Source organism: Argopecten irradians, chromosome 16 (genome assembly GCF_041381155.1).
Source record: "Argopecten irradians isolate NY chromosome 16, Ai_NY, whole genome shotgun sequence".
In the NCBI taxonomy this organism is placed as follows: domain Eukaryota; kingdom Metazoa; phylum Mollusca; class Bivalvia; order Pectinida; family Pectinidae; genus Argopecten; species Argopecten irradians.
Window position 1 is genome coordinate 16,806,790 of NC_091149.1, and position 24,248 is coordinate 16,831,037.

A 24,248-nucleotide genomic window follows, 5' to 3' on the forward strand; every position below is an offset into this window, starting at 1 on the left:
TTCGAAAATCAGACATTCAAAACCGGATGTTCATTTTGTTTTATTATAAGTTAAAATTTCATTTTTTTTCTATCCAAAATCGTGCTCAAACCATTTGAGGATTGCTCAACTTTTATAACATATATATATATATATATATATATATATCGAAGTTATTCTGATGCATTTAACTATTTGAGAGTTTATCTAAAAAACTCTAAAAAAAAACCATAAAAATAATAACAACAAAGAATGAAATATCTGGAACTGCGTGACGGTAATGATGTGTTTCAGTAATTGTGTTGATTTCCATTCAATTTAGCGACATTAAGCTGACAGAGCTGAGGCTTTCGTCCGGTATTCACCTATGTTACTATGTTTAATCCTTATAGAAGTCCCAGACTAGTGCTTTTGCCGTAACTTTTGATAATTTGTTGAATTTCGGTAATGAGCTCTCAAAAGCATACGCAGGTCAGTTGACTAATTAACAGGTCTGATTTAAATTTCTTGTCAGGTATTTGTAAAATCAATTGTTCCATATTTAATACGTAGATGATTCGCCTTTTGGTGACATTTTCACTTAATGTGTGTTTTTCTTTCGCCCAATCGAAGGGCAAAATTAACTATATTTTTTCCATTCCAGGCCACTTCTTGGTAATAATACCGAGGAACAACTATATATGTTTTTCAAATTAAACCCTTTATAGAAAATATTCTGGTATTAAACTTAAGAAAAAATAATATTTTTCATACCAATACGGAAAAATGGGGGTCCTTATTTTATACATTTTTTTGCCCCATTTTTCAATACTCTAGTCTAAAAGTGCTAGAATTACCATTAAATGTAAATATAAAGTGACAAAAATTGTACAATTTTTAATGCTCAATAATTTAATTACCATTATCCTAATAAAGATTTACACCAAAAATTAGCTCGCTACAGCTATAAATTGTAAAATTTTTCTTTTTACTTTTGATGTTTTAATAATGTAATTTTTGTATTTAACGTTATAGATATTGTCTAGATCTATTGTCTCTTGTCTCATCATTGTATGGTAGAAGAAGGCTTTTATAAGTTGTAATAACTTTTGCCTGATCCCTGTGGGTTTTTTTTATTGACAATAAAATATGTTTAAACTAAAAACTTTTGTCTACTCAGAACGCAAAAAGACACATTTTCAAAATGGCCTACAAATGGGCTATTTCTTAAAATCGTCGAATAAAATATCTACTAAGAATAGAAATGTATTTTTTGCAAGGCTGACAACTTGCTACTAGATATTGATCAATTGTACATAGAATCTATTTGAAAATCTGATAATGTATTTGGTGTACATGCATATAACTGAGTGTCACACAAGGTGCTCCTTTTTATCCATTATTTTTCTGCAAAAATACGCCATTAAATTGCAATTTTTAATGCAAAGGTCTTTAGTTAATTCAATGTATTTTTTGCATGTGATCCATTAGTGTAACAGTTATCAGAGATTTATCTACATTGTAGATCTATGTCTCTGCAGTTACATGTATAACGGTTTAAAAATTGCGTTGAAGCCGTCCCCATCCTTTTACCATCCAAAAATAAGGACCACACTTTTTTTTTTCTTCTAAAAGTCCATTTCAATGATATAAGGAAACCCCATTTTATATCTGAGTATGGACCCGGCGTTATCTATCACTAGAACTTTTCCCGCCAATAATGTATGTGTTGCTAAGACAGTTGTCTCCCTTTTGAGAAGTCTTTAAATAACCTCTCCTTGCTAGTTATGAGTTGAAAATCTACTTACATTCTTAAACAATAAATCGGTTGTGCAGGTCGGAACTTCTATTTTATCGCAAGCTTTGCATCCAGATGTTTTGTATCAAATCTAAGCCCTCAAATTAACACAATCCACTACATCTGTGTTAGAAGGTCTCGTAGCAACCGACGCCATATTTGATTACATTAGTTTACAAGATGGCGGCTGTATGTTCAAAATAAGGTGTTTCGTGAGGGATTTTCCGTCTCGTGAGTTTTACCTTGTGGTGACTTTGATAAAAGTCGACTTATTTTGAATATTGAAACACAAAGTAAATGCATAACATGTATATTTACCTTAAAACATATTTGATCATCGATAAAAGTCTTTTCGTTTGTAGGAAATCACATTGTTTTGACTGGGATTCTTGGCAGTTTCGGTTCTCGTATACAGAAAGAATGAAATGCAAAAGGTCTCTTCACAATGTTATGTCGTGTAATATCCATATACCCATGAAGTGGTTCTGTCGTTGGTACTGAATGGATTTGCTGAACAATGATGATATGGTCATTATTTGGTCTCGCCAAATGTCATCTGTGTAAAAACATAACAACATAGTTCTGTTGAGAACTCAGTCATATCGGTTCTGTACTTGTTAGTACTGCACTGTGGTCTATCAAACTTTAAGTGTTACTGTGTATTTATTCTGGCATTCAGAGAAGACTTTGTTTTTACAGGATTGTATAGATAATGTGTACATTTCCCATTGTTCAATTATAATGTACAACTGCATGTATTTTGTTGAAAATATATGTATGCACACTGTACAGTTCAGTGACATTTTACTCCCATAGCATGAGAGTCGACTGGTCGGCCGTTTTTTTATCGGACATTATTTTGCTGACTGTTGGACACAATATAATGTTTCAAAAGTGTCTCATCATATGTTATACCTCTAACATTGTTGGAGTAAAGTGACAGTTATACATGTATATATTTTATAACTATCGATAACCGTTAAATGTCTTTAAGAGAATTTTTTGTTTGTTTTATAGAGGAAAAGATGTTGATTGTTTAATAAAAAGCATAAGTTATTCTAGGTTGCTTTAAAAAGGTATATACACAATTTACATAATCATTGCACTGATCAAATTTCATTAATTTTCTTCGACAGACATTTCAACAACACAATGCCGTCCATGATTGAAGTTGAGATGCCAGTAGCCCAGCATGTGGGCGATCCCACCAAACTGGTTCCAGCACAAAGTCCCCGACAAGCCAGCACTTTGAAATTAAATCATTTCGGAATCGAAGTTGTCGAAAGTATTGTTTGGCAAGGTTGGGAGCCAGGCAGGGAGTACACAAAGAATATTGTTCTAAAAAATGTCCATATCAAAACACAGAAAGTAAAATACAAGTAAGTAGAACATGTTGTTTAGTTTTAATCTGATCAATATTGCATATAGCAAATTAGGTCTATACATTATAAATTTTACACAAGTAATACATGTAACACACAAGTTGTGAACTTTAACTCAAGATCACATGCGTAAACTCTAGAAATTGTTATTTCTATAGAATAAACAATAGACCAGCTAGAATTGTGAAATTGTGGACATGATACTACCCAAAATACTGCAGTTTTATAATTGAACAAAAAATGAACCAATTTGAATTGTTACAATCATATTTGTATATTCTCTTCCTTGCATTACAGAAATCCCAGCAGTCGTTTTTTCACCACTCTGTACCCCAAACCTGTGGTGTTGAGTGCAGGAACAAGTTTCTCGCTACCTGTTACATTCAGACCATTGGAGAAAATCCTTTATGAAGATAAAATTGAATTCCAAACAAAAGTATGTAACATCAAAGTCAGATTAAGCTAAACTAGAAATTCTCTGAGAATTTGATCTTTTAAAGCTTAATCTAAATCATGAAATTCTATAAATGTTTGTTATGTTTTTAAAGTAGTTAATGTTTTAAAGAAGTACGGTGTAGACCCAATAAGCGCCCAGGGCATTTAAAAAATTGTAAAAGTGGAAAGGTGCTTAATAAGATGAAATTTTTGCAAGCCTATAGTTTTTTGTAGTCTTGGTCTTATTTATATTGAAATTGAAGACCTCAAAAAGGGTAAGGAGCGCTTATAGGGAAATGGGTGCTTATTGTGTTGAATACTGTATACTATTTATCAATGGGACTTATCTATCTACCATTTTATACCTGATGTTTGTTTATTGGTTCTATTGGTGATGGAATGACGATATATAAGACGATATCCCATGCTAACGTCATTTCATGTAGCGGGAAACAAAAAGAGTAACAATATATTCCATCACCATTGGAGATACTAGTCCCCACACAAATGTTATTATGTATCACGTTATGTGGATTATTCCATTAATGTATTGCTTCTTTTGTCGACAGTTTTCCAACTAATATTTTTATACAAAAAAATATTCAACTTGCAATAATAATTCATGGAAAAAATACAGTAGGATTTGTTTCATCTTTTTGTAGGATGGGACATTTGAAGTTCCTATTCGGGCAGTTCTGCCAGAAGTGGATATCGTTGTTCCATCTTTCCTGGATTTCAGCATGTGTGCTGCCAAGGACACTGTGGAGAGTACATTCCAGGTGTCCAACACAGGGTACGGTGCAAGAAAATATCGGTTACAAAAATTAAAATGGAATTTAATGAGAAGTTTGTGACGTTGATTATCAAATTTTTATTTTTCACCTAGTTTACTTATTTGAAGCAATTAGAATGTGTGATATATTAAAATTGTTGCATGCAATCTATAACAAATTGAATTTTATTTAAAATATAAATTAAATTAATTGATATTGAAATACATTTAATCATCATTTATATTGTTCAAAAGAAATACTCGGTTAATAAAACGTTAATTTTAGGATTCCAATATTCAATTACAAGATTGCTGATCATGGCATTGTTTTATACATAACATGTACCTTAAATGTGCTTCTCTGATCTTTATCCAGAGACCTTGAAACCCATGTTCAGTGGAAATGTGGTGATCCATTCACCATCGAACCTGTTAGTGCTATACTCAAGTCAAACACATCTAAGTCTTTCAAGGCTACATTCAAACCTGGGGTAAGTTAATGTAGACAAAACTAATGTATTTAAAGACATAAAGACATAAAAGTTATGAATGAGGCATTGGTGTACATATCTAGTTATATCTTGTAGAATGCCTGTGTTTACCAAGAAGAAGCTGCTTGTTTGTTTTTTCTGGTCCTGATCAACTTGATATATTAATGGTGATAATTAATTATACATTTTAGAATGCCTGTGTTTACCAAGGAGAAGCTGTTTGTTTGTATGGCCCTGATCTCAGTTTGGGAAAAGTCACAAAGCTAGAAGGAATTGGTAAGTCTCTTTTAGACAGAATTTTTCTCCATGACTGTTTGGTTTTGGGAAAAGGTTTCAATTTATGGAAAAGTTTTCCCTTGAAGTCATAAAAATCTAATCTTTATAACTAAAAAAAAAAAAAAAAAAAAAATGAAATTTTGACTAGAATCAAGCAAATGCCATTTCAACAAATCAAAATCTATTAATATAAAATACTTTTTTTAATTTTATTTCCAATTTTTTATATTTTTTTTACTTTGATTTTCTCATCATTTGTAGGAAAATATCCCCACATTCTGGTGTCCAGTCCTGGGAAGCCTGCTACCACACTGACACGCGAAAACTTGGAGGCTGCTGTCCAGTTTGGCCCTACTCCTGTAGGCTCGACAACACAAAAGTGGGCGGAGCTTCATAACCTAGCTCCGGTACGAATTGATCTTGTTATTTGATTATGAGATTAATTTATATACCACCTGATACTTGATAACGTTTGTGCAGGACTAATATCTCCAGTGGTGATGAAAATTAAATCTTTATAATTTTCCGGTTAGCATGGGACATCAGCTTTTTAACATCATTCCATCACCAATAGAAACAATAGCCATGTACAAAAGTTATCAGGTATCATGTGGTATGTGGATTCGTCTCATTAGTTATAATTGCGTTCCATAAAAGGGGTACTTCTGTGATAAAATGGGTCCATCTGTACGAATGTACTTTCAGAAAAAAGTGGGGCCCATTTTATTTTCTGTGTTTAGGAAGGATAATTGCATTTGGTCTATTCTTTTTTGTGTACAATGGCCTCCCAGGTATTCTGTGTTTGCATATTACAGAGTTATCTATCCTTGCGGGTAGGTATTGATTATGACGTCATGTGTTTGTGAGTGTAACATTGTTTCGGAGAAAAATGACATGAATTACACACACAAAATAATGATATCACAATATCGATACCTACCCACAAGAGAGGTAATTCTGTAATGGGCAAAGATGGAATAGCAATAGCTCTGAATCTGTTGATATATTTGAATCGGTTAAAACACGTAAGCCATGCTTTGATCCTTATATATGTATACAGTTCAAGGGGAGATAACTTTGTTTGTATGCATATAATTTTCTCCCTTTCTTTTTGTAGGTGAGAGCACCTTACAAAGTTGAACATCCCTCCAACTCTAGGATAGATACAGTGTTTGACTGTCCTCAGAAAACTGGCGTTGTTCCTCCCATGGGCTCGGTAAAGATTCCAGTAAGTTTATTCTTGTTCTTAATCAACATTAATGTTGAAAGTAATTAGTCAATGTTTACATTTGTTGTTTGGGATTTTAGGAAGAATCTTCCCCAGTAAATAATGTATATATATCAATATCCAAACAAAATTTTGATTAAGAATTAACTGTATTATGAATACACCCGCACAAGCTGAATTAATTAAGAGCTTAAAAGAATTATTAAATTACTTTGAATTGAGTTGGTACATTTTGTAATTATAGCTTTAATTTGTATATGGACAGACAGACTCCCCAAGCATCTTTGTTTGCTTTAATTATCAGTATTGTTAAATAATCACACACATAAAATATGCAAAAATTATTTCATCTTCACACTAGCAGATTGTACCACACCATTCATGTTTTCTCTCTGTGACTCAGAAATTGAATGAATTATTTTGTGAAGATTTGTTTAAGAACAAAAGTACTGATTGGAAGAAAACTTACTTTTCACTATCATATTACAATTAAGATAATAACTTTTAATTATGCGGGGAAAAAAATCGAGAATTTTATTTTCTCTTTTACAGTTCACATATAGCCCTAATACAGTGGATACTACCAGCATTGACTATTTCAATGTCGTAGCGATCGGCAACGTGAGCAAGAGTGTTATCAAGTGTAGTGGCTCCTCTAAAGGTAACACTCAGGGAAATTAAATTTGTTATCTAGAGGTGTTAATTTAATTGTATAAAGTCTATGTGCACAAAATTAATTATATAATTTCATTGTATAATGCATGGTACACAAAAAATGACGACATACATTTTGTAAGTTAAAAAAAAAATCATGACATCAGGTATTACCAAAATCTAGGTTACATATTGTAATTTGGTAAGAATGGGGATTGTGATTTCAAAAAGTTCACACATAATATGTTACATCATAAAAGAACGCATCTTTGTTTTTTCAGAAATTGATATTGCAATTAGGGGAACAATTAACGTATTTTCAAAGATTTTAAATATACTCAGCGGAAGCCATGATATATGTATCCTATAGATAATAGCATATATAGCTATTTTAGTTAAATAAAAGTCAATTGCATGTATTTACAGTTAATATATATGTAGTCACATTGAATGTTGTCTGATCTTCAAATACATGTGTATGTTTAGGTCCAACTGTACAACTGAGTACAAAGGTCGTGAACTTCATGCAGATCGATATCGGGGAGGTCGGCACAAGGACCGTCGATCTTGTCAACTCATCTGATGTAGAGGCCGTCTACCAGGTAAACTTTACTGACAGTGAAGCATGATGTCTGAAACAATCAAAGCTTAATACAAAAAAGGGCTTATATCTGATTTGTTTTATAAAATTAACAGAACAGCTTATTTTTTAGTGAACATGCTCTCGAAGAGAGGGGGGCTTATGGAGTCACCCTGGTGTCAGTGTCTGAAATAATTGAAGCTCATCATATAATGATTTCATTGAGAACTTGTCTGATTTTTTTAAAAGCAGAATAACTTAGTTTCAATATATATACAATTTTTATGAAAGGGTAATATTAATTCTAATTTATATTTTATTTTCTGCCTTAAATAGTATTGATCATAGCTCACTTTCACCATTGTTTATTTTAATATCAAAACGTTATAATTTTATGTGTGCTTATTGATAATTTTACAGTTTATGATTGACTGCAACGAGAGTGTTTTCAAGTTTGAGAAAATTTCTGGGGTGCTACGACCAAACACAAAATCAACGATCATCCTGAAGTTTCACCCTCAACACCCAATCAACTATCATCGTCAAGTTACCTGTATGATACATAATCAGGTAGGCAAAGGCATTAGTCTATAGACTGTGACATTTGTCTTTTAATATTGTTGATGGACACCAGTCTGCTGCTTTTTTATTTTCTGTCTGATGCATCTTTTAATTTCACTGTATCATGTGTATAATTAGGTATTGAATTGCATGCGCTGTGTACTGTTCTGAATTTACATGTTCATGTGTCAAGTAGTGTCCTGTAAATGTATATTATGAGTGTGTAAGTTGTTGTTTTAACGTATCTGCGGCTTGATGATTTTCTGTGTTTGCATATTAGAGAGTTATCTGCCCTTGTGGCTAGGTATCGATTGTGACGTCATTATACTGTGAACAAAACTCACATTGTTATGCTTTGTAAACAAGCCATAATCAGTACCTACCTACAAAGACAGATGACTTTCTAGTATGCAGACACACAATTTCTCATTTATATTATTCTGTTAGAGTAATACAGTGATTTCCAGATAGCAAAACAATGTTGGTAAAATATGATTTACCATCGATTAGTTACACCTTTTGGTGATCGTAATATTTTGACATGATTTTTTTTTTGTGACATCACAATTACCCCAAGTCTACATGTATATTGGACGGAAAATAATAATTTCCCCACATTGCTTTCGTGTTTTGAAGTCCCCGTAATGTCTAGTGCATACCTGCTTTTGTAGGTAATAATTGTCACATTATGTGTTTGTGAGTGTAAATATATAATGCAATATTTTGAGAAAATTTGAGAAAATTTTCTCATTAAAACTCTAATTTGCAATTACATACCTGGAATATCACTTTGAAAACTAATTGGAATCTGAATTTATTTTTTGTACTCTATGTGTTTCAGGGGCCGTTGTTTCTTGACCTTCTTGGCACCTGTCATGCTGAAATGGTTAAACCAGCAGTACTCCTGGGGAAACATCTGAACAACTACAAACTCCACGCACGACGTGGACTCTCTGTCTATCCTCCAGAGGTATTGTCACATACAATGTACTGCAAATCGGGGTTATCAGGGGTTGGGTGGGGGTGGGGGTGTGGAGGGGGGGGGGGGGGGGGGGGGGGGGGTATTATCGCTATATTCGTGGTTTTTCTGAAATTAGTGATATTCAAAACACCAGCAAAATAGTTTTAATTTCACAGCTGTGATTCAAAAGTGCTAATATTGCATATAGAGGAGTTCGTGTAGAGCGAAATGAAAAATTTTTCAAATTTTTGATCAATTTTACAAAATGACTAATTTATATAAATACATTTTTGATTTGAAAAAAAAAATTAAAACCAATTATCCTCCCTCCAAAATTTTATTCATTTATTATGTATTTATTATGACAACTTCAACACATGCCAAAAAATATCATGTGGCAAATTCATTGAATACAATTTCAATATTCCAAATGGGATTTAATTTGCTTATGTTTCCTGTAATACCTTAATTATAGTATCTTTATAGATCATAAGATTACTGTAAAATACTTATTTTAGTACTTGTATTATTTTAGCACTTTTGGTTCGGTTTTAAAGTACTAATTCACATACAGTGCTAAATTTTAGAAGGGTATTCAATTACTTAATTGATTTAAAGACGCTCCACTGCTGACAAATGGTATTTTTTTCACAGTCAAAAAACAGGAGCAGACGATTTAGTATTTTTCTTCAGTTATAAAAGTTACTTGCTTTACACCATTACCACCATTGAAAAGTCAGAGCTTCTTATTTTACTTCAAGATGAAAATATTAAAAATAATTAATTGCATCCAGAAAAAAATCAATGGCACTGTGTCCTATATGGAATGCAGTACTGATTGCGCATGCACCAAAAGCAAAATGAATTATTTTATAATATTTTTTTAGTTAATTAAACATATATACACACGATTAAACACCAATTGTTGTTCAAATGATGGGTACCATGTATGCTCTGTCGGCGGTGGAGCATCTTTAATTATATCTGTGCTAATAAAACATGATTTATAGTTTTTCTTTTTTTTTTCATATTTTTTTTACAGTCTTTCACATTCGCACTAAATTTAGACTGCGCTGAAAGAAGTGTGTTTATAGTAAAGTAAATCTCATATATCATTTTTAATTTGTATTTCTTAGCAACTTAACGACCTTGCAAAATCTGGGAAACTTGAGCTGGATGATTCTGGAGCTCTTACAATGGCAGAGGTAAAAAACAATATATTTAAACAATTAAAATGTTTGTGTACCTAGTTACATGTAACACCAATTATATTGTTTAAATTTTGGATTTGGTAAAATCAGACATATAGATTTCACATTGTATTACACATTGTCTTTATGTCACTTGTGTTTTTGATTGTGCACCTTGGTATGATAAACAGCACCAATTAAGAAAGCTTGCTGTGAATAACATGTTTTGTCACCACTAATACTTCTAGATAATCAAATTAAGATTTAATATTTGGGGTGGTATGGCTGTTTGATTATCTCCCCTTGAATTCAAAAACATCAATATTTGTAACTTACAAATGTTGATGCATATTTTAAGATGTCCATTTGGTCAATTGTAGAAATTAGTTGTTTCTCATTTTCCTTTATCTCCTTCACCCCCTTAAGAGGCATTTAGACTCTTCTAAATCAAAACCTAGACCAGTCCATTATGAAAATTTTAGGGGTGTATGCGTTAAGGGGAGATAATCCTTAAGCATCACCTTCCTCACAACTGTTTGTTTTCTACTCACTTGTGCAGTTTATCTAACACATCTTTCTTTCATTTTCATGACCTTCCTCCATTTTCTCCCTTGCTCAGGATTGGCCTGTGAAAATCGTAATACCAGATGCGGTAAAGATTTTTGTCAATTTTTGACTTGCAAATTTCTTGGAATTCAATTTTGAGCGATCCTTTATTCAAGTTTATATTGCTTTTTTTTTTTTTAAACTTCATTGTAAATTCAAGATTATTTAAGAAAAAAAATGTTTTCTGTTCATTTTCCTTTTGTTGTTTTTATTTACTTTTTCAAAATGGGTAAAAAAACACAAATTTATATATAATGTATGAGAAAATCCAATATATTTCTCCATTTTTGGATTGAAGTTGAATTTGAAATTTGTAAGTATACCAAGAATGAAAGCTAATGAACAAAGAACTTTATTTAGAATACGAAAGTATCAATTCTGCTGCTTCCTTTTAGTATCAATTTATATCAATACATTTTGTATACACTCTCTATATAAAGTAGATGCAATTATAACCAATACAAAATTACATGACTGTTCATTTTATTTCAGCTTCCTGCTTCAATGTCATTGACATTTGACAATATGCTTTATTTAACCTAGAGTTCATTATGCTGCTCCAATGTGTAAATTTCATTTTAGATCTTTTTAGCATGATTATAATATCATGATTGATATTGTTTTCTAATAGAGCATCTGTTTTAGAGCGTATCTTTCTCCCCTGAAAATATATTTTAACTCTTCTTATCCTACGAATTGAGCAGTGCATGGTGAATTTTTAGGGGTATTATGTTGCAATCTGATATTCTAGTAATGCTTATAATGCATATTAATATTTTTTTTCAACTGTCTTATTCACATTCTCCGTTTTTTCAGTTAAGCTAATTATATAAACACAGTATGTTGTCATGGATTTCGTTCTTTTGAAAGAAATTGAAATAAAGCTCTAATCTTAAATCTTGATGCTCTGAACTTGTCGTCAAAAGAAGCTGCATGAAGTTATCTTTTGGAATTTCTTAAAATTGAACCAGACTTTTGTTGAAAACATAATCAGGAAAAATTAGACAATTCCGGATTTTTTATGAAAAATAAGTACAATATTCATGTATTCTATTATATACCTTGATTTCTAAATTGAAATCTAAAGCTTTTATATTACCAGGTAAAGATTATTGTACTTGTAGCTTATTATAATAATAAATTATGTAAGTTTTCATTGTCATATATTTTGAACAGGGGGAATCTGTTGACAATACAGAAAACGTCTACAAGGAAATACCTGCCATGGACCAATACTTTAATGATGGTTACCATAGCGATGTGGTGGTAAGTTACATAAAGAGTAATTTGGTTATACAGTGAACCTTCGATAATCTGGGCACTTTCGATCCCAGTCTAAACTGTCCGGATTACAATTTTTCTGGACTGCTGATTTTTGGGTCCCTCATAAATATGTAATGTTACGGTAATCCAGTGTCTGATATTTTCATCTGGACTGAGATTTTTTCGCACTATCTGGGACCGGATTATCCGGCTCCACTGTACATGCATCAAAAATCAAAGTCTTGGATGCTTTCAACACTAAAATGTCCCTTATTCTTGCAAATACATGACGTCACGATCAATATCAACCCACAAGGGCAGATAACTGTGTTCATAGGTAAGAGATTGAATTGATATTTATTTAAAATGTACTGAGATCTGTTTTCATTTCCAGCAATTTGTGCCCCACATCAGCATGGACGTCAACAACATCGACTTTGGAAAATGTCAGAATATCAGACTTGTAGAGGATAAGGTAGGTATTACTTCAAAATGAAGAAAAACCGAATACTGTATAGTCACAATATATTTGAAATTTGCACGGATTATATTGTCGCAAGATATTGAGAAATTAATGAATCGTGTAAATATACACTACAAAGCTAAATTGTGGAAATTCAAAACTGCTATTATATGAAATAATTATAACAATAATAATTCTTTATTATATATATATTCGCTATAATTAAATTTTCTCATTTTATTTAAAATAATAAAAAAATAAATAATAATGAAAATTAGAAGAAAAATACCCTGAAAATAATTGGCTATAAGTTGGAAAAAACCTTGATAATCTGGGATATCTGTTCCACAAAATCTATTTAATAAGCAAAACAATTCTTTAATTAAATTAAAACAAAAATAATGAAAGCTTTTGTCTAATTCAAGACCTGCTATTTTTATTTTCTGTTTTGAATTTTGATAATTTACAGCTCCTGAACATAACCAACCATACACATGGAAAAGTGACAGTGCAGTGGATCGGGGGTGAGTCACCAAACCAGATTCTCATTTTGATTGATTTTATAGTTAAAAATTATTATTAACGATTATTACAAATTTATATAATTTATATATTAAGAAAATAATTTAAGTCACAGAAATTAAAAATTAGAAGAAATACTATAGAAACATCAAGTATCAATTTTCTATTTAATACCGTACTCAGATATTGATTGAATTATGACTATACTTTTCAAATAACATTTGGCAATTTAGTATTTACTGTTAGTAATCAGACAGTCATGGAATTATAAAATGGTTTAGATTTTTGTAAATATTTATTTCATATGTTTTGTGTATGTCTCAAATATATTTTGTGAAATGTAACAAGTAGAGATGAAATGAAGTTTTTTTGTTCAGGGTCAGACAAAACATTTTACGTGACCCCATTGGTGATGGATATTCCTCCCCTTAAAACCTGTGCATTCCAAGTCTCCTTCAAACCAGTAAGTAACTATGCATAAAATTATCCATTCAAGGAGAAAGCAAGTTCAAACATCAAATACAGTTATACTGAAATTAATAGATCTCTTTTTCGCCTAGAATTCAGGTGAAAAATTGTCTTTTTCAATTTAGAACTGCAGTAAGATTCTTTAATCTCAAAATTAAAATGAATTGTATATCATGTAGCTGATTATTTTCTCAGTGATGATAATTTTGCAATTAATGGGATGTTTTGAGATCCCCAAAATGTTGAAAAATGTTTGAATCACATATACCCTTAAAGCCGGAGCATGAACATTTAAAATCATTTAAATTAAAATTTTGTCTGTTTTAATTGATATAGCGAAAATTTTGACCCGTGAAAATAAACAACTATACAGTATATTCCATTGCTTTGTTAATACATTGTATATATGAATTAAAAAAAAGGTAATTAAACTGGTCTTTTTTTCTCATTTTTTTGAAGAATGTAGAACTGATGATTAGCAAAGTATTTTACCCTAAACTTTTATTCCTGCAGAATGCCCCTAACCAGTTTTACGGAGCGGAGCTCGAATGTTACACGTACTACAAGAGTCTGAGGGACTACCGCCTGGTAGAAGACACCACCCACTGTCCGCCGTGGTGCTGCACACTAACCTGTGCAGGTCAGTAAATTGCATGTGTTTACCTAGATATAAAATTAATACAGATCATAGAGATTCCATTGAAAACATTATTTTGAATTTTGATGTTCGACTTTTGACATTAATTCTTCCCAATTGTAACATTCATTTTCTTCTCGTAATATGATTAATAAGTTGGAAAGGAAATAAAATGCTACATAATGGTCCAGTTAATCTATTAATTTTTCACTTAAAAAAGATATTTCATAATTTGACCTTCAAGTTATTGATAATTTCCTTAGCTCTATGATACATTAACTAAAAATAAAATTACCATGATTATAATATCAAAAATAAAAAAAATAAAACATTATAATATCAAAAATTAAAAAAAAGCAAACCTATATTTATATACTACAATATGTGTTTATTTTACATGGATTACGAAACAAGTTATATAACTCATACAAATCTTTTTCGATGGCGCAGTTGAAAGCATGCAAGGGATCTTAAGAGTGGAATAAAAACCAAAATGACGGGAGAAAACTCATCATATAATATCAGATGATGCACTTATCTAGCATAAACATTTTGAAATTTTAAAGTTTTGGGATTATCTTTAAATAATGGAGGGAAATACATTAATTATTAAACATTTTTAATGATTTCTTTTTTAGGTCATACGTTCCAGCCAAATAACGAGACATTTTTACCGCGTCTCAGTTTGGACTCGCAGCGCCTCATATTTCCAGCTGTCAATACGAAGGAATCAACATATCGTACCGTCCTGTTCACAAACAACGGCACTACACCTATATTTTATGATGTTGAGAAAGACCCATCTTGGTAAGTTGTGGATGATCGCATATTAATTATTAATTTAACAATCGCATCAGTATCTTAAGGAATACATGTATATATATATAACTTTAATATATGTTTCAATACTAGCTAGGTTAAACAATTAAAAGGAGACATTTATGGCTTATACTAATGAAATTTTATTTTGCATTAAGTTGAGCTATGAACTTGTTTGTGATATGTAATGCTTGTCAGGATCAAATTTTTGAATTCTTGTTGATTTGGATTCTGTGAAAATACACGTTTTAGTGGTATGTGATATTTTTTCGGCACTTTTCACACCAGGCTAAAATGTGATTGGGCTAATTTAGTTTTTTTATGTGTGGGTATTATAGAAGCAATTGTGACAAATAGACAAATTTATCATTTTTTTCTAACCTGATTTGAATTAAATACATGCCAAAATTTAATTGAGTCCAAATTAAGACATATGTTTGCAGATTGCAAGTATGTCATCAACTTCTTACCTTATTTCATGAATGAAGTATGCCCCAAATTGAAACACAGTCCTGTGCCTGTACATTTACAAATGTTTTATTTTTTCTCTCTTTGGCAGTGTGTATGCTATAAAGCCAGCGAAAGCTTTACTGAAAGGCGAACATCAGATTTTTGTGGTGAAAATCACTCCGCCTGAGGTAAAGACGTATAAACACGCTCTAAACTTCAGACTGAATGACAATGAGAAATACAATAAGGTAAGCATATAATAATTACCGGTATCTGAATACAATTCACATTTTGTAATGGGTTTTTTTACAAAATTTTCTGTAGGAATATTCTTCATAGTATTTACTCAAAACATTTGTAATGTAATTACCCATATATATTTTAAATCTTTAAAGTCTTTACATATTATTATTTATTGTACATATATATCAATAAAAAAAATCATGTCATTAAAATTTCATCTGTCCAAAAACAAAAAAAAACAAAAAATTTTTTTTTTATGATGCCTAATTTAAAAATATGGCTCCTTAATTTTGTTTAAAAGTTTAGACCCCCTCCAAAAAACAACATTTTACCATGTCAATAACGATGTATTTCTCTTCTCCTTGAATTCTTCATGAAATTTGAATTTTTGATATCAATAAATGAAGTAATATTGTTTGTTTGCAGTCCATCCAGCTATGGGGATCGGCCGAGGCCCCACTAGTTTTACTTGATACTGAGGGTAACATGTTCTTCAAACAGACATGTATTGGTACATCCTCCTCCAAGTCTTACACAATTAAGAACCTGTCACGAATTCCTCTAAGGTAAGGCTATTACATGTTTTGTTTCATTAAACTGATCGAGAAAATAGATTCTGTTTACTCCTGTTTCCGGAATGTGTGATTTGGACCGAGAAAAGTACACTAGCATTCTTATTTGATGAAGAATGATAAATAGAATCTATCATTCTTGTGTGATGTAGAATGAGAAATAGAACCTAGCTGTCAATCCTGTTTGGATTATAATGATAAATAGAATCTATCACTCCTTTATGATGCTGAATGAGAAATAGAATCTATTACTCCGGTTTGATATAGACTGAGAAATTGAATCTATCACTCTTGTCTTTTTCATGTAGAATGAGAAATAGAATCTATCACTTCTGTTTGATGTAGAATGAGAAATTAAGAATCTTTCATTCCTTTGTCATCAACTGACAAACTGCATAAGAACTGGAACTATCTCACTATCCTGTGGTAAAGAAGGATTGTTTTTGATATACAACTATCACACCTCTGATCAGATCAAATATATTTGGGTTTGATATACAGCTATCACACCTGTGATCAGATAAAATATCTTTTGGTTGGATACTTTGATATACAGCTATCACACCTCTGATCAGATCTAATATCTTTTGGTTTGATATACAGCTATCACACCTCTGATCAGATCTAATATCTTTTGGTTTGATATACAGCTATCACTTCTCTGATCAGATCAAATATATTTTGGTTTGATATACAGCTATCACACCTGTGATCAGATCAAATATCTTTTGGTTTGATATACAGCTATTACACCTGTGATCAGATCAAATATCTTTTGGTTTGATATACAACTATCACACCTGTGATCAGATCAAATATCTTTTGGTTTGATATACAGCTATAACACCTCTGATCAGATCTTTTTGTTTGATTTATTATTTGTTTTGTATCTCACAGATATGAGTGGCACTTAAAACATGCCGACAGGAAACTGCTGACAGTAACACCTGATAGAGGGATTATACAGCCAAATGAAACTCAGGTAATCTATCCAGCTCATACCTTTTTGTTGTTACTATGATACTATAAACATGGGAATTTATGCTTATGTCAGGGTGATTGATTTGTAAAATTTTCCCTGTGTACAATATTTTGTATTAACTCTGTTGTTAAAAGTCTGAAATTGTATCTGATTGTGAAAGTTATATGTATGCAGATCATGAATATAAAAACACATATAAATTACTGAGACTTTTTCGAAACTATATTATAATACTTTGTACCTTTATTTAGAGCATTTTCATTCATTTGATTTCCTAAATGTGAACAAATTGGACTTTAAGAAATGTTATTGTGTTTGCTCAGTGCCAGACTTGGTCGTTTGTACCGGACGCGGAGAAGAAATATGTGATGAAACCCTCACTGATCGTATGGGGCCAGGGATTCAGCAACACCTCGTCCGGTGGTAAGAAGAAACAGTTCTCAGTGCGGGCTGTTGGAGAAGGAACACTAGGAGATATCAAGGTAAACTTGATTCTGAAATTTATATTCAACACTTTAAATTTTGTATTTTGATGATCAACATTATTGAGTGCTTAATTGATTTTTTAAAAGTTAGAAAAATAAAGAAGAAATTAATTAACTAGAATAACAAACGTATTTTTGTAAACTGCATACCAGTTATACATATATAATTAACTAGTTTGAATTTTCGCGCTCTCTGCATGCCATATATGGTATCAACATCCGGGTCATAAGTTAAAGGTCAATTTTCATTGGTCAATACCACAGACATCATGTCACAAGCTGTTTGGGTGGCGGATGACAATATCATAATATTTATTGTCATTTTGGCGGATATTCCGCTCACCTTTGCATATTTACTTTTATGTAAAATTGGTCTTTTATGTCTGATGTAAGATTGTTAAATGATAATTTGGATGTATATGTTTTTAAAAGAAAATTTTAATAAATGCGGCCACTTTAATAAAGAAGTGAGCCAATGATCGCCACTCAATTCACTGTTTGTTGTTCTATGGTATACCAATCCGAGTATTCAATATGCAAACAGAGCTTCACAGCATGGAGAGTTTTTACGCTTGTAACCAGTTTAAACTGACAATATATATGTATTATAATATTTGTCACATTATACAGACATTTTGTAAGAGGGGTGGCACATGACGACTGGAAAAGCAATTTCTGTACATGTAATTTTGCAGGATGGCAAAAATTGAAGTTTGTAATAACAAACGTATTTTTGTAAACTGCATACCAGTTATACATATATAATTAACTAGTTTGAATTTTCGCGCTCTCTGCATGCCATATATGGTATCAACATCCGGGTCATAAGTTAAAGGTCAATTTTCATTGGTCAATACCACAGACATCATGTCACAAGAAGAAAAAATTTTCAACGATCGCCATCTTTGTTTGACACTCAACATTGTATCACATTTGATTTCATCGTATTGTGCTTACCCTCCCTCTCCTCCCTATTTGATGTCTCATTTGTTTTTTGTTTAAGCTATATATTGGTTTCAAAAAGGCAGATATCCTGCTCATCCTTTCATATTACTTTTTGAAAACATTGTGGTTTTTTATGTCAGAAGGAAGATGGCGGATATTCCGCTCACCTTTGCATATTTACTTTTATGTAAAATTGGTCTTTTATGTCTGATGTAAGATTGTTAAATGATAATTTGGATGTACAGTCGAAACTCGTTATCTCGAAATTCAACGGACCAACGAAAATAATTCGACTCATCCGGAATTCGACTCAAACGTAATGCCATTAGGTTTGGTCAGAACGTGGTTTTCAACGGTCCTTATATCTTATGACAGCCGGGTACATGCCTATTACCGTGATCAGCATATTATCGTGATTTTCCAACTGATAAGGTTTGTATCAAATCTTTTTAGTTATATGTTTTCAGATGTTTTGGGATTTTTTAAAAATACATTCGTAAATAAAAAAAATTGAATTACGATAATATGATTGTCACGATAATAGGCATGCACCCTGATTTCCCGGTGGTATACGTATACTGACTTCAATGGTTCACACATCAAACTTATACGGGATATATTACCTGAACAAATAAAAACAAGCACCTTTCTTATTTCAGAATTTAATGGTATTTCCTAATAGTAAAATAAACAATAGTTTTCACCTACCGTGAGCAGACTACATTCTCCGTTTCTACTGGTTAATATATAATTTACGGTAAATGAAACGAAAGTAGATTTCTATACCAACGAAAAAATACATTGTATGGCTAAGATACTAGTACATCTGCAACGACTAGTTAAACATTTAACATTGTGGGTTTGTTATATTATTTTGCACTATCAACATTCCATACAAACCTTAGAACACACTTTCGTTTCTAATGATTCCTAAACAAACACGCTTCCGGTCATGATCAGCCACGCTGATCGAGCCATGCTGAGTGTGATTGTGTAAACAAGCGTCCTGTTTATGTACAGGTAAGTCACAATTGTAAAGTGACACTAATTAGGAAGCCAGACTTGAGAGGATTATTAAACAATTATTAAATATTAGCAGTCATTGTTGTAGTATGTTCCCATAGGCCCGAATCTGCATATACCGATCGCGATATGTGCAGGTAAACCAATCACGTGTTACGACAAACCACAGGTGAATTTCAATTGTTTGTATCCATGTTATATTTACGTAATTGTTGGGTTTTTTTATTTAAAATTTTGACTAAAATTAAATTCGAGATAGCGACTGTTTTTTCCGCTGAATATCCGTTCTAGGGACCAGGAATTGACTTTGACACAACCGGAGTTTCGAGACATCGAAATTCGAGTCATCCGATCTTAAAATACATACACAAAGAAGGACGAAAAACGGGACTTGAAAATTAATTCGACTCAACCGGAATTTCGACTCAAGCGATTTTGAGATAACGAGTTTCGACTGTATATGTTTTTAAAAGAAAATTTTAATAAATGCGGCCACTTTAATAAAGAAGTGAGCCAATGATCGCCACTCAATTCACTGTTTGTTGTTCTATGGTATACCAATCCGAGTATTCAATATGCAAACAGAGCTTCACAGCATGGAGAGTTTTTTTACGCTTGTAACCAGTTTAAACTGACAATATATATGTATTATAATATTTGTCACATTATACAGACATTTTGTAAGAGGGGTGGCACATGACGACTGGAAAAGCAATTTCTGTACATGTAATTTTGCAGGATGGCAAAAATAATTAACTAGAATTTTAAAAACGTTGAAAAATGAAAAAAATATTTTTTCTAATCTTGATATAAGAATAAAGACTTTTTAAATTTTCAACTTGATATAAGGTTATTTAGATAATTTAATTATTAATTTGAAATTTAGGTATTGTCAATATTATTTAATGAAAATAATTTTGTACAATTAATATAATGGATACACTGCTATTCCAATTGACAATTTATTGTTTTTTACTTTCACTCCTAATTCTCCATACAAATCAACCTTTTGTCACCAGGCAGAGCAGTCTTACCTAGATTTTGGCGACGTCGTGGTGGGGAGTTCAGCGGCCAAGACTATCGTCATCACCAATGATAGCTCCTGTTCCCTTCATTACAAACTCTATATTGACCAGACTTTGGACGGTCCTTATCCTGAGGAAGTGACTCGGGACGATAAAATTGGTAAGAAAAAATTATTTATAATCATATGCTCCCTCCAGGGATTGGGGTTGGGAGGAGAAATGAGGATGTACTCCTTCATATTACAGAGTTATCTCCCTTACAGGAAGGTATTAACTGTGACGTCATTATATAGTGAGATATATTCGCATTGTTAACTCTGAAATATATGACATATTGCTGGTAAATTATATACAAGACATCACAATCAACACATACCCACAAGGGCAGATAACTCTTTTATGTAGTTTGAATAGTGTCGAAAATGTCTGCCTCAAGCCACCCTTTCCTATCTGATCAAACTCAAAGTCTGTTTCATTTTGATATAAACATCACATCACATTTTGTATGGAAGCATTTAATATGGCTTTAAATAATGCAAACATTTCTAGTTCATATAAAATGATTGACATATTTATATTTGTTTATTTTATTATTTCATTTTATTTTATTATTATTGTTTTTTAATTCAATTGAAAGGTGTTGATATTTGTTATTAGTAAGTTCAGAGTTGCATTGTCTGTTACCTGTTTCTCTATCATTGAACTGTCATGTTTTGATTTAACAAAATTACACGTTTATCACTTTCAAAAAAGTATGAAGTTAAAATTAAAAAATTATGCAGAAATTTTATTTTGATATATTATTTTTTTATATTTCTTTTTCCATTTCAGCCCTGATATTGGAGAAGAAGGAAGGTATTCTCCCAGCACGGTCCAAACAGACCATCATGGCATCAGTTTGTCCCGTCCGCAGGTCAACTTACCAGTTCGCTATCTCTTATCAACTGATAACTCCTGAAGGTACAATTTTTCTTCTTTTTCTCATGACTATCAGTTGTGACAGGAGTCTGGAGAAAGTTTTTTATATGCTTTTCGCAAATAGATTATCATAATGAGATTTAATTTGTGTATTCTTGTTAGGATTTCCTTGAAATGCAGAAGGATAAAAAAAACAAACAAATGTATTATTAATTAAATCATAGACAGCATGCTTGATGTGCTAAATTTAAGCAGAATTCATTCTGTTCAAAACGTTTTTAGTAACTAACGTTATGCAATTGCTTAAAAAATTAAAATTTCAATGAAATATTTTATAATTGCAACAATTGAATATCATGGTTGTTGTTAAAATAGGGTTATATTCATTTATCTTTAATGTGCAATAATTATGTATTTTTGTATAAATACTTACTGAAATTACAATCTTGATGTTTAAGGCACAATAACACACAATGCAGCCAAAGAACCACAACATTTGTGTCATGTCCTGACAACTGGCGTGTTTCCATTCATGTGTGTTACCGATGCTCGTTGCTATGGTAGCGCTATTGGCATCAGTAAGAAGCAACTGTGGAGCTTGTTCTCCCTGGACAAGTAAGCAAATAGTTTTAAAGATTTTAGTTGAATGATTTTATTATCCTTTGCATTGGAATCAGAATCGTATCTTATTATCATACATTTCATTGGAATAAAAATAAAAAAATGTTTTCAGTTTTTCACACCTTTCCACAAATAGTTTGAGTAAAGAAAAAATGGTCTTAGTGAAAAGACATTTGTTTATTTCTTATTATAAGTTCATTGATTAAAATTAAAGACTTATAGAATAATAAATTCTATTGAATATGTTTAATTTGGAGAAAAATGTGAACATATTAAACATATTTTCATAATTATATAATTAATTTATAAATGCGAATTCTCACAAACATTTTTGAATGAAATTATTTCATGCCTTGATGAAGTTAAAAAATAGTGACATCAATGCTTATATAAACAATTTTTTCAGCTTGAATGTCAGTCTGGACTCTGACCCATCAACAGAGGAGCTGAGATACAGCGTGGCTACGAGACACAGGTAATTAGATCAGAGATTGCACATGGAATCCGTGTCTGATCAGCATTTTGGCAATTTGTATTTGGAATCCAATCAGAGTTTCTGTTTTCCAGATCAGAATCCGTTTCTGAATTTCGTAATACAGCATGTTGGGACATCTTTAACAAGTCAAATTTGGTGTTTTTGATTGACATGCTCTGACAATTTAGCACATAGCTTATCTTGAACATCAGATTAAAATTAATGTCTTAGTTGATAATTGTTACCATATGACAAGAATTACAGAAAACAAATCTAACTATCTTTCAACAAAAACAAGAATTACACTTAACTTGTTACACCATACATTGTGAATGTTTTCGTATGAAAATATTTTCATGTGGAGCCATGGTGACTATTTGGCTTAAAGATGTCCAGACATATCTTTTACATGTTCTCTACATCTAGGTCAGCAGTTTAAATCCCATGTGGGTCAGGTGGCAGGTACTGACCACTGGTCAGTGTTTTTTCATCGGGCACTCTGGCTTTCCTCTACTATAATAGGTTGTTACATTAATCAAACCAAACTTCCCTGGTCTTACTTTTGGCTTTTCTTTTCAGCCATAGCCGTCGTCCTCCGGTCTACACCCGAGCCATCCTCGACTTCAATTTCAGCTCTGCACCACTGAACAGTGACCCGTGTATTGTCAATCTGATGTTTGAGAACTCTGGAACAGTCGCTACAGAATGGTACATCTCTCACATTCAACATTAGCTGCTTTAATACAATATTGTATCTCAAAAGACTTTTTAGAAAGGTGTCGTCTGTAGAACTATAATTACTGATATTGGAGTGAATTCAAAATTGAGAAAAGAACTATTATAGGTTATTTACACCTTTGTTATTGTGTCAGTTTTATATCCCTTACCTTCTATATGGCAGCATATAAAAGACTTAAGTCACAGTCATTTCCTACTGAAAATTAAAAAAAATAATAAAGGAAAAAGCTACATGTACACACACGCACTGATTTAAGACTAATGTCTCAGCTACCTAAATGTTTTATCATTCACCTTTTCTTGTCCTTTAAAGGGCATTCCTGTTCCCTGCTGACCTCCAGTTGGAGTTAGAATACTGGGCAGAGACAGGAGAGTTTGACGAGGATGAACTCCATGAGGTCAGTACAAAGTTAAAGTTCAAGGTCAAAATGGAATGGTTAGAAAGTTTGACCTAACTTGTACCAGATTTTTGTCTTAAAAAATCAATAGAAAACTTGCTGCTGAAAGAAACCAAGTGGATATTACATTTCAAAATTAACATAGAAATATAAAATACTTTTTTAAAAAAATGCTGAAATGCAGTTTGCCAGCAATTAAATTTTAAGTGGCACAGTAACTACAAAATAAACTCTATTTTAGCGACCACCTCTGTATAAAGACCATCTGCTTTAAAAGACAAGTTTTCAAGGGGTCGAAATCACCGATTT

General features: G+C 31.9%; 1 protein-coding gene across 2 annotated transcripts in view; it reads left to right on the forward strand.

Moving 5' to 3' along the window:
• Positions 1 to 1,857: 1,857 nt before the first annotated feature.
• LOC138311113 (cilia- and flagella-associated protein 65-like) overlaps positions 1,858 to 24,248 on the forward strand; it is a 32,777-nt gene continuing 10,386 nt past the window's right edge. Inside the window, exons 1-30 of one of the 2 annotated variants that reach the window (XM_069252556.1) lie at positions 1,858 to 1,987; positions 2,893 to 3,135; positions 3,436 to 3,574; positions 4,236 to 4,366; positions 4,722 to 4,836; positions 5,028 to 5,112; positions 5,374 to 5,519; positions 6,230 to 6,340; positions 6,893 to 7,001; positions 7,481 to 7,596; positions 7,995 to 8,144; positions 8,977 to 9,105; positions 10,233 to 10,301; positions 10,906 to 10,938; positions 12,069 to 12,158; positions 12,550 to 12,630; positions 13,088 to 13,142; positions 13,518 to 13,603; positions 14,122 to 14,248; positions 14,884 to 15,052; positions 15,624 to 15,762; positions 16,184 to 16,323; positions 17,227 to 17,311; positions 17,635 to 17,793; positions 20,784 to 20,949; positions 21,621 to 21,749; positions 22,166 to 22,322; positions 22,735 to 22,803; positions 23,383 to 23,511; positions 23,855 to 23,939. In XM_069252556.1, coding sequence (XP_069108657.1) covers positions 2,909 to 3,135; positions 3,436 to 3,574; positions 4,236 to 4,366; positions 4,722 to 4,836; positions 5,028 to 5,112; positions 5,374 to 5,519; positions 6,230 to 6,340; positions 6,893 to 7,001; positions 7,481 to 7,596; positions 7,995 to 8,144; positions 8,977 to 9,105; positions 10,233 to 10,301; positions 10,906 to 10,938; positions 12,069 to 12,158; positions 12,550 to 12,630; positions 13,088 to 13,142; positions 13,518 to 13,603; positions 14,122 to 14,248; positions 14,884 to 15,052; positions 15,624 to 15,762; positions 16,184 to 16,323; positions 17,227 to 17,311; positions 17,635 to 17,793; positions 20,784 to 20,949; positions 21,621 to 21,749; positions 22,166 to 22,322; positions 22,735 to 22,803; positions 23,383 to 23,511; positions 23,855 to 23,939 — 3,426 coding nt within the window. In that variant the 5' untranslated portion in view covers positions 1,858 to 1,987; positions 2,893 to 2,908. The remainder of the gene's footprint in view (positions 1,988 to 2,892; positions 3,136 to 3,435; positions 3,575 to 4,235; positions 4,367 to 4,721; positions 4,837 to 5,027; positions 5,113 to 5,373; positions 5,520 to 6,229; positions 6,341 to 6,892; positions 7,002 to 7,480; positions 7,597 to 7,994; positions 8,145 to 8,976; positions 9,106 to 10,232; positions 10,302 to 10,905; positions 10,939 to 12,068; positions 12,159 to 12,549; positions 12,631 to 13,087; positions 13,143 to 13,517; positions 13,604 to 14,121; positions 14,249 to 14,883; positions 15,053 to 15,623; positions 15,763 to 16,183; positions 16,324 to 17,226; positions 17,312 to 17,634; positions 17,794 to 20,783; positions 20,950 to 21,620; positions 21,750 to 22,165; positions 22,323 to 22,734; positions 22,804 to 23,382; positions 23,512 to 23,854; positions 23,940 to 24,248) is intronic. The other variant, XM_069252557.1, reaches the window with a different exon arrangement.